This window comes from Pocillopora verrucosa, chromosome 6 (assembly GCF_036669915.1).
Source record: "Pocillopora verrucosa isolate sample1 chromosome 6, ASM3666991v2, whole genome shotgun sequence".
Taxonomy (NCBI): Eukaryota; Metazoa; Cnidaria; class Anthozoa; order Scleractinia; family Pocilloporidae; genus Pocillopora; species Pocillopora verrucosa.
In genome coordinates this window covers 5625094-5635715 of record NC_089317.1, presented here as the reverse complement: position 1 = coordinate 5635715, position 10622 = coordinate 5625094, and the positions used below count along the sequence as shown (strand labels likewise).

The 10622-nt window shown below is 40.8% G+C and overlaps 1 protein-coding gene across 1 annotated transcript; it reads right to left on the bottom strand.

The window, feature by feature from the left end:
* Positions 1 to 5283: 5283 nt before the first annotated feature.
* LOC131786129 (endoglucanase 1) lies at positions 5284 to 9032 on the bottom strand. Its single transcript, XM_066168745.1, has 4 exons — positions 8943 to 9032; positions 8797 to 8900; positions 7100 to 7187; positions 5284 to 6785 (listed from the first exon to the last, which is right to left on the bottom strand). Exons 2-4 carry the CDS (start codon positions 8830 to 8832, stop codon positions 5758 to 5760), a joined length of 1152 nt encoding a protein of 383 aa, XP_066024842.1. The 5' UTR covers positions 8833 to 8900; positions 8943 to 9032; the 3' UTR covers positions 5284 to 5757.
* Positions 9033 to 10622: the final 1590 nt, after the last annotated feature.

Sequence of the window (10622 nt, the reverse complement as noted above, 5' to 3'; positions counted from 1 at the left end):
GCAATAGAATACGCAATACTTGGAATGATACCTTTGAAATAAATTGACTCTAAGAGGCGATTGTCGAGTCCTTTTAGGTGTTTGAGTTTCTTCACTCTTGCCGAAAAACGTTTGCTCAAAGATTTTATATGTGGCGACCAAGAGAGTTTATTATCGATAAGAATCCCTAAACATGTAGCTTTGGAAACAAATGACAACTCATTTTGCCCTAAACAAATTTTCTGTAGGGGTCCGATGAATCTTGATTTTGATAACAACATTAGTTCACTTTTTGCGGGATGAATAGTCATGAAGTTATCCTTAGCCCATTTGTTTAAGTCAACGATCGCTTTCTGTATCTTAAATAAAACTTCATCAACAGTATTTCCAATGCAAAAAACAGTAGTATCATCTGCAAACATTTCAACGGAAGCGTTCGTTGTGGCTCCGGGCAGATCATTTGAGTAAATGCTGTAAAGTCTAGGACCAAGTAAAGACCCTTGGGGTACACCCGTATCTATTTCCAACAATTCTGAGTTTGAACCATTTACGGTGACAAATTGTTTACGATTATCAAGATAATTTAAGAGCCAATCGTAAAAAGAGCCACTAATACCTATAGAGTGTAATTTATCCATAAGAACTGTGTGGTTGACGCAATCGAACGCTTTCCGAAAATCAATAAAGACTACGCCAATAATATTGCTTTCATCCAAGGCTAAACGCCATCGTTCTGTAACGGAAAGTAAGAGCAGCTCGGGTGAGCTTCCTTTTCTGAAGCCCCATTGATTTAAGGAGATCAGATTGTTGCTATATAAGAAGTTATCAAGTTGTTGGCTTACAACATTCTCCAATAGCTTGCCCGGAATGCTGAGAAGGGAAATAGGCCTGTAGTTTTCACAGTCGAGAGTATTCCCCTTCTTGTGAAGACATTTTACCTGTGCCTGTTTCCACTGGCTGGGGAGTTTGCATTCCAAAATACTTCTTTGAGCCAGTGGCATAAAGCAATCCAAAAATGCGTCTCCAATAAGGTACAGCTCTTTGCTGGATATGTCATCAGGTCCACTCGCCTTGCCAGGTTTCAAACACCTTAGAGAAGATTTTAAAAGATCTCTGTTAAGGGCTATGTTATAAAGAGAGGCACTGTTTTTTCTTGCGGACTGACAAGGAGAGTTTACTGAAGAATCTTGTGTTGATTTCGAGAGGGATTTTCCAACATTGACAAAAAGGAATTTAAAGTGTTGGCCTTTGATGTATCGTCTGCGTGAATAACTCCGGAACTATCTTTAATCGGTCCGATATTTGTAGCTGTTTGTTTTCCCTCGAAAGATCTTACTGTCTTCCAAAAATCTCGAGCAGAGGTTGTCTCATTAAATTTTGTTAGCCAATAACTTGATTCCGCTAATCTAAGGAGTTTGGTGCATTTATTTCTTGCCTTCTTGTAATCTATCCAGGCTTGTGAGCCCTTCGGTGTTTTCTGTGCTTTAAGGAGTAATTTGTAGCGTTTGTTCAGCTCTTTACGTATGGAAGAGTTCATCCAGGGTAGGCCCCCTCTTCTTATCTTTACTCGTCGAGCATGAAGGTGAGATTTCATAATGTCCTTGTATAAATACTCCCAAGCCCAAGTAGCATCGTCCAGATTGTGAAAGACATTGCAGATACTCCATGGGGCTGCAGCAAAGTCCGTTCTTAATGAGTCTAGATCTACTTTTTTATAATCGTAGACTGTTTTGAGCGTTGGTTTCTGACGTTTTCTTTTGAGATTTACGATTGCATATATTAAGTGGTGATCTGAGATTCCTAAATCACAAACACCCTGGTGAGAAATTTTTGAGGTGTCAGAGCAAATCACCAAATCAATCAGCGTTGTGGAGGTGTCAGTGATCCTTGTTGCCTTGTTGATGACATTCTTTAGATTAAATCTATTCAAAAGTTGACGGAATTTCCAGGTTGAAGAATCTGTGTCCCTGGATTTAGGCAAAAGATTAAAATTGAAGTCCCCCAATAAAATTATATTCGTTCGTTTCATCCATATGCGATCCAAAGAAGAAGAAAATTTATTTAAAAATGTAGTGTCATCGGGTGGGCGATACATTGAAGCAACTAGAAGTTTCTGAGACGCCACCGTAACGTCAATCCACGCAGCTTCTAGAGAGTTGTTTACATTTATGTCTCGACGCTCATATGCATCTAAGTATTCAGCAAAGTAGATGACCGTGCCGCCGCCTTTTCGGCCATCGTTTCGATCGCATCGAGCAGTTTTGTATCCAGTAATGGCGATTTCGTCGTCAGTAATATCCTTACCTAGATGGGATTCAGTTATGGCTAAAATGTCAAAATTCATCGAAAGTAAAAGAGCTTTAATTTCCAATAACTTGTTAGGAAGACCATTTACATTGATGTGTGAGATCTTCAAACCTGGTAGTTGCAAGTCCGCTTTGAGTGATGAATAAAGATGCGAATCAGATGAGCAACCTAGTGTTGGTAGTTGCAGGTCCACTTCGAAAGATGGATAAAGATGCGAGTCAGATGAGCAATCTAGGTTTGTCTCATTGTCGAATGGTAAAGACGACCAAAGGCAAATCGGACACCACCAGGAAAATGAAGGAAGTCTTTGATAGTTCTTATATTCGCTTGGCCTGATCGAGGCACATTTTATGTGACACCACATGTTGCAGTTATCGCAATTTACCGCTCGATGATTTCGGGCAACACGTTTGTTACACACTGAACATTCATCTGGACCAGGATTTATGTCGATGTCCCCACTTGTGTAGAGTCGCATTTGATGGAATGTTGAGTGCGAGTTCGCATAGTAACATATCCTGGTCGCATGAAAACCTCGCACATGCCACAACAGGCCAAGATGGCGGATCGTTTTCGTCTTCCGTTGATTGCAGAGGCTTGCGTATACTGATATGAGAAAACGCCTCGACCACGAGAAATTCTTCGTGATGGGGATTTTGCTATTTTCTTGAAGAGAAGGCTGTCTTTCGGCGAATTTGGTGAGCGATAAGAATAGTATTGACGCGTAAAAGCAGGAGAAAATCAGAGCACGTCCTCGCGCCATTTCGCTAACCGCTAACCCTAGCAATTCCATATCAGCAAGCAACTATGTATTATTTTGTTTATCATATAAACACAGTAACCCTTTACTGAGAAGAAAAGCCGACTTCATTAATGAATGAAAATAAATGAATCGACAATCCCCGAGTAACAATCGTAGGGTGCGTTAGTGCTAACCCTTCAGATGGAAAAATGCGTCGAATCATGATTACAAAAACAAAGATGGTCGTAATTTTTCAATTTTCAAAATTCTCATTTATTGAGTTTGTTCTTATCGAAAGAAGAAGTCTATCAGGTAAACGGCCAAAATCGGCCAGAGGCAAATCTTCCAGCTGTCGATTTTCATTCTCAGCCGAGAGAAATGCCAATACCAAAGCCGCTGAATATTTAACTTTCGATTTTTCTTTTAGTATATTGTTTTCTTCCCCTTCTAGGAAAGTTTGGGCCTCGCTGTCTGTCAGCGATACGGATTTTTTTAGTGTTTTAGCCGCCATAATTCGAGGATTCTCAAGACAAACAGCTTGTATTGAGAATCGTGAAGGCTTTGCCGTTCATTCACCAGCCTGACCGAGTGACGCCAAGGGCGAGTGACTTTTCAGCAGCTGATTAGCTATATCAACACGCGTGAAAAAAAACGATATTTTTTCAGTATGTTGTTACGGCTTTTCTCAGGGCTGGAAATCCCTGTATAATACCACAGTTTATGTGATAAATCAGTAATAATAATTGCTCATTAGAAAGTGAGATAGCCCATGATTCTTGAGGCAAACAGGGCAAATTTTTTTAAAATAGCATAAAATAATACGAAATCAGGGTACGAAGGGCTTGAAAAGATTTATCCGGTCAGAATATAAAATTCAGAAATTGTTTTGCCTATATCCCTATCCTAATCCTATCAAAGTAAAGAATTTCTCGGCAGAACCCATTCCGACTTAGAGCGCTGCAAAGACGGGTTTTTAACCCTCAAATGCAGTAAAGACTAGACACAAACATAAACATACTAAAACATAAACGTACTGAAACGTAATCAAACTTACCCATTGAATCAACTAACGTTTTTTAGATGTCGCAAAATTGCAGTAGGGCAATGAAAACTCTTTGGAACCAGCCGGGCAATTTAATTGAAGACGTTTAATTAACCCGCAGACGAGATGAACATGTAAATATCCTCACAACACTGAACATTATGTTGCGACTATAAGTTTGCGGGAGTTGGCTCTAGAACTGACTCTCTCAAGCAATGAGGACCGAGACTTTTCTTCGGAATTTTCTTCTTTATTCAGCTAATTGCTAAACTGCTCAACAGCACAACTGCTCGACTACTCGACTGCTCGACTGCTCGACTGCTCGACTGCTCGACTGCTCGACTGCTCGACTGCTCGACTGCTCGACTGCTCGACTGCTCGACTGCTCGACTGCTCGACTGCTCGACTGCTCGACTGCTCGACTGCTCGACTGCTCGACTGCTCGACTGCTCGACTGCTCGACTGCTCGACTGCTCGACTGCTCGACTGCTCGACTGCTCGACTGCTCGACTGCTCGACTGCTCGACTGCTCGACTGCTCGACTGCTCGACTGCTCGACTGCTCGACTGCTCGACTGCTCGACTGCTCGACTGCTCGACTGCTCGACTGCTCGACTGCTCGACTGCTCGACTGCTCGACTGCTCGACTGCTCGACTGCTCGACTGCTCGACTGCTCGACTGCTCGACTGCTCGACTGCTCGACTGCTCGACTGCTCGACTGCTCGACTGCTCGACTGCTCGACTGCTCGACTGCTCGACTGCTCGACTGCTCGACTGCTCGACTGCTCGACTGCTCGACTGCTCGACTGCTCGACTGCTCGACTGCTCGACTGCTCGACTGCTCGACTGCTCGACTGCTCGACTGCTCGACTGCTCGACTGCTCGACTGCTCGACTGCTCGACTGCTCGACTGCTCGACTGCTCGACTGCTCGACTGCTCGACTGCTCGACTGCTCGACTGCTCGACTGCTCGACTGCTCGACTGCTCGACTGCTCGACTGCTCGACTGCTCGACTGCTCGACTGCTCGAAATAAAACAGTCATATCTTTCCTAAAAACAATATACATCGTAAAAGTGAATCGGTGGACAAATTTTTAACGCACCCAGTAGCCACCTCCAACACGCTGATTCTTATAGGCAATTGCAAAGACTGCATCAGTTCTCCTTTTTAGAATGATTTATTACGATTCTCCAAAAGTCATGTGCATCAGGTCTTACGCCATCATGTCGACTTAGGAAACAGTCTTAAAACAATCTAAAAACAATCAACTTACAAACGTTTAGCGAATGGTAGGTCAATTAAGCTTTATTTATAACGCTACACACCCAAAAAGTCGTCAAACGCAAATTTTCAGACTAGAAGAGGTTTTTTAAATTTCTTCGTCAGCTTTGTCTCTAAATGTTCTCCTTGAGAAGTATTTTTTTAAGTCTTAGTTTGCATCACTCCCTGTCTGAAGCTTTCATCACGTTTGAAATGTACAATATACCCAGTGTACGATCAAAACTGCACTAAATTACTCTTTTTATTTATTTTTTTTTAAATCTAACTCTGACAGTGTGAAAGCAGTAGTATACAATCACTGGTTAGAATGATCTTGCCCTAGACTAGCCTTCAACAAGTAAAACTAATTGAAACAATCCTTGTTAGCTCTAGGTTCATGACGTGTAATTAACTAATTGACAGCCTTATGGCATCACTTTTCGAATATTGTTCAAAATCTTGGCCATGTTTAACTTTCGACCCACGATGCGCTGAGGCTTTTTCAGCCATTTGCTTTCCTTGGTGTCGTAGTAGTTGTCCAGAACGTTCATAGACCATGGTATTTTAGCCCTGCGCAGTTCCTTTACAAAGAAAACGGCAAATTTGATGACTTCTGCTTGTGTTAATGTTCCCTTTATGTTATCTTGAGGCATCCATGCACCAAGATAAGTCCGCAGACCAGTTACGTTTGTGAAATGCGTTGCGTCGTTAATTGCTTTTTTGACATTTTCTTGGCCTTGGCCTTTACCGTTTCCGCTCCAGTACTTCTGCGAGCCAGGCGTTTTGATTGGCCCTGATGCATAAAGATGCCACTCGGCCATCATGTATGAATCATTTTTATAAATCGTTGGATCGATTCTATCTAAGTCCTTCGCAGTTTTTCCTGGCGACGCCAGAATAATTATCCGCTTCGCGTTCTTGCCACCTGTAGCTCGGATTGCTTTTGTCACATCTTTGGTCCACCGGTTGTACTTGTCGGTTCTTCTGCGGAGACTGTTGTTGCAAAGTTTCTCTACTATCTTCTTCTCAGTTTTTCCTTTTGAACAAGTGTCTATTCCAAGTTCTGTAAATAGATTAAAACTCAGTCTATAGTCCCTGTCTTTTAACTGCCGAGCCACCGCTGTCCACCAGGCAACGTACGCGTCATGGTCCTCCTCTGTGGCATAGGCTTCTGCGTGATGGTGAATCCAGGAGATGATAGGAATCACATCGTGTTTCAGACAACCGTCCACAATGGTTGTCAGATTGCCAAGAAACCATTGGAATTCAACTTTGGATGAGTACAGCTCTGCGTCGCATCGAATTCGTAAGTTACTAAACCCTTTATCGTGGATGTCTTCGATGTTTTTCTCAGAGTACTTTTTCATTGGCTTCTTTGCAAAACTCTTAAACCAGTTTGTGGAAAATCCTGCGCGAATCTGGCTTTGATACTCCTCTGGCGATATTGGATCATCTGTAAAAGAATTTTTATGGAACGTTATAATTAAATAGAAAATGCTGAATGTTTTAAATTTTTTCGAGAATTATTTCTTTTAATGTACGTAGCAAGTTCATTTCGTTGCATGCTCGGGGATGCACAGATTATCAAAATTGTTTTTTCATTTTTTTTCAAGATACAACCTCTATTTTGACTCCTGATATTTTCGTACAAGTCAATTTGCTTAAAAAATGCAAATGATCTGAAGTTATTCTATTTTTTTCCTTTTTTATTTCTCGATAAAATCACATTTAGTGTAGCCTTATCAGCAACATCGTTTTAAGACCCACCTTGTCCACGAGCGATAGCCACCGTAAACAGCAGGAAAAACAATGGAAGCAAAACCAGGAATTGGGGCATCTTTTGTTTCATGAGTTCCTATTGTTCAGCACCAAAAAAAGCAATTAGGGGCTATTGAATTGATTAGTGATGGTCGACGTACTTTCCGCGCAGGTGGGAAATTGTTATAAATCTTTAGCCTTTGTAAATACTGCGTCTTTTCTAACTAGATTTTTTTTCCAACGCGATTCGAAAACAGTACATGGTCATATATAAAATGAGCAAGATCCCGGGAGAGCTGTCATTGCTTGAACATTTAACTCCCACGTGCGACCAAGAAAGAATTTCTCCTTACAAAATCAATACAATATCAATCAGATAAGTGATGAGAATAAAGAAAAATATCAATTTGGGGATAATTAGTTGATCCAATACTAAACTCTCTGAATTAACATTGTGAGAATTGTATGGTTGACAGTAAGGAGAATTACAAATTTGATCTGGGAGTTGAAGGGTTGATTAACACATTTGGATGGGATTTTGTAAACAAGGTTTGGCTCTTTAGATACGGGTGCGTTTTTGAGAGATACATTGTTATTTTACTGAGCGAAAGAGGACTTCACTCTCAGAGCTCCTTGCGGTTCGATTTTTTTTTTTTCGGACTTACGCAACGGACTTCGCCGAAAAGAATTCGAAGGGACTCCTCGTAGCTTACTTTCGTCAATGCAAACACGTTCCGCTCAAAGACTTTCTACAGCTCCCCTGCACAATTACAGGGCGTGAAATTGTTGCTTGTTCCGACCGCCGAGCAATGCCAATGATTCAAAAAATGACCACAAGACATTTCTTTAACAGTGCCTTTAGTTTCTGCTCATCTGAGTGTGAAGCCAAGATGCGAACAAGAGTTCTTTAAATTGTCGAAACGACTGAATTAGAAACTCTTTACGGCGGCCAATTTACATCATCAACTCATTTGATAGAACTAAATTATCTTTTAAAATCCCCACTGACCTCGCACTACAGTTTCTCTTGAAACCTCGGTTGTCCCCTTTAATCATTCATCAATTCATTGTTGGACAAGAAAATTCGCAATACAAAATACGGGAATGAGTCATTTAGCCGGAGTCATTTAAGGGATGGTGTTTTGCTCTAAAATCTTCAACGTAATGTATCGAAATGAACAGAGAGAAAAGGTATACTTTAGCAGAAAAATCTGTGCTCAAAACTTCTCAAAATACGTCCCCGAAATCGAGTGCAATGGTCGTGTCTCGCAGTCCTGGGCAAGCAAGTTGCTCTTAGTTCAGGCTCACTCAAGGTATCAGAACGGAATGGACATCCTGTTGGTCATGTTGTCTTTGTGGAGAAATCACAATTTTTTTTTAATGACTCTGCTGGCGAATGCTGAAGGTTCCTGAGCTGTTTAAATTGATCTCAGTCAAAATTTTCGGCAATTTCAGTCCATAATCTCATCCCCTCGCGTCTAATAAGCGGGGCCATCTCAGCAATTCAGTTGAGGACAAAAAAAGTATCAAACGGACAGGATTTATACCTGGTAAGTGATTTACCCCGATTCCTTTTCTACAATTAAATCGAGGTAAACCACCTGAATTAAGCAATAAGCGAATAAACGAAATTGCTTTCGCTTCGCTTCTGCTTGATTTTCTTTAATTTCTTTAGCATGCTCGACATGAAAAAAATTAATACTTACAGGAACCTTTTTCTCATTGCGAAAAATATTTCCCATGATGTGTCTCGTTATTTAGCTTGAAGAAATCAACTTGATGAGGTAGTTTTTACGATAAGAGCTTTTATATGTGCTTTCTCTGACCCACACGCATTTCGAACAAAACTAATCACAGGGCTTCGTTTTGTGTGGAAACATTTATTGACGATTACCTTTATTCTTTCCCTCGGAATCCATGCATTTTTTTCCTTGTAAAAAATTATTCCAGAACATGCAAATGGTGCCCGAAATAACCACAATACCTTTTTGTCAGAGACTGCCTTGGGTTTCTGCCCAGTCATTCGATAAATATGTTCATTGTATATTTTAGCTTATTCTACGTAAGGCATAAGCATTCCGACACGAATCCTGCAATCCGATACCAAAGATACTTGATAGCATAGGAACGAATAATGTGGGATTTGAAACGGCCTTAGGAGTCTGAGGGGAGCATATATCTTACTAAAAATGGCGCGCCGATTGTGAAATACTGCGCTGCGGGATCAGTTGGTGAGGACGGTTGCCGATTGCCATTATTTTTCCTCTAAGATTCCACGCATTTTTTCCACTGGGAGACTTTCGCCACAACAATGCCGATGGAGCTCGAAATAACCGCAATACCTTTTTGTCGGAAACTACCTTTAGTTTGTGCTTACCTGAGTGAAGAGCCGAGGTATAAGAGAGAACTTGAAGATGTAGGCATGAATTAGTTTATCACCGCGTTTTTCCTCTGATCTTGAGAATATTTTTATTGATTGATGGCAGTAATCCTTCTCCTTCCCTTTAAATCTTAAGTTAGACTTTGGGGATGTTTCGTTACAACAACTTGAACGTGATGTTCACGATAAACAAAAAAACAAAAAAACAAACAAACAAAAGGTGTCTTTAAGCATACAAAATTGTCCCCCTGACCACTAAAAGTTTCACAAATAAAGAAGCCTTGACTCTACTCTGTTCTATTGTTCAGCACGTAGGAAGCGGCTAGAACACGAGAGAAGTTTAGGGAGAACATTAGACGTAGTCTCGTGTTTCTTCCCACTTCTTGAGTGCTCGAGCCGCTTTCTAAGTGCTTTATTACCTTAACAGAGCACGGTCAAGGCTTCTTTATTTGTTTTATGATAAATAATCTGTAGAATTCCCAATGTATTTCTTTCTATTTTTAAAACAAATTTTATCTTCATACAATAGTTTCGTCAGCATGTTTTATACTCTCACAAATCGCGCTATTAAAATAAGCCAATCAGAATCCTTGTTAAAATGGTTCAAATAATCTGATTGATTGAATAACAATAAAGCTGTCAAAAATAGCAAATCATCAAGGATTTGAATTCATCGAATTCAGCTCTTTTGCTTGCAGTTTTTTTCGGTCTCAATACAGAATCTGAAAGTGGAATGTTCAGATTAAATCCGGCCGTATTGTGGCTCATGAAAACCCGCAAGGCGTGTGTTTTATGAATGAACGACAAATAGGAACATGAACGAACAATAGGAACGATAAATATTGCTCGGGGTGACAGCGTCGGTAAAACACGGCTGCTCTGACTGATGTAGCCTTCTACTTAACTTATCGGAAAGGATATCAGAACAGCCCGGCTTAGCTGTTCGCGCGAAGGGCGGACGATGTAATTTCTGAGGCTTCTTTCAATCAGTGTTTCAGCAAGCTGCTAATCTTTATACAAGTTAATCAAAATAAATCAAGAAAGCTATCAGCTCTAACTGTTCCCGCGGCTCGCGTTTCATATCGAATTGTAAACAATGTTTTAGATAGCTGTAAGGTGCCTCGCCCCAATTTATTTCTAACTCGAAAGATC

Excerpts from the sequence above, each read along its gene's own strand:
- LOC131786129 (XM_066168745.1), bottom strand. The coding sequence starts at position 8,832 with ATGGGAAATATTTTTCGCAATGAGAAAAAGGTTCCT. Across the intron at positions 7,188-8,796 it reads GCAATGAGAAAAAGGTTCCT|GAACTCATGAAACAAAAGAT; the intron begins GTAAGTATTAAT and ends GCTGAACAATAG. Across the intron at positions 6,786-7,099 it reads GGCTATCGCTCGTGGACAAG|ATGATCCAATATCGCCAGAG; the intron begins GTGGGTCTTAAA and ends ATTCTTTTACAG.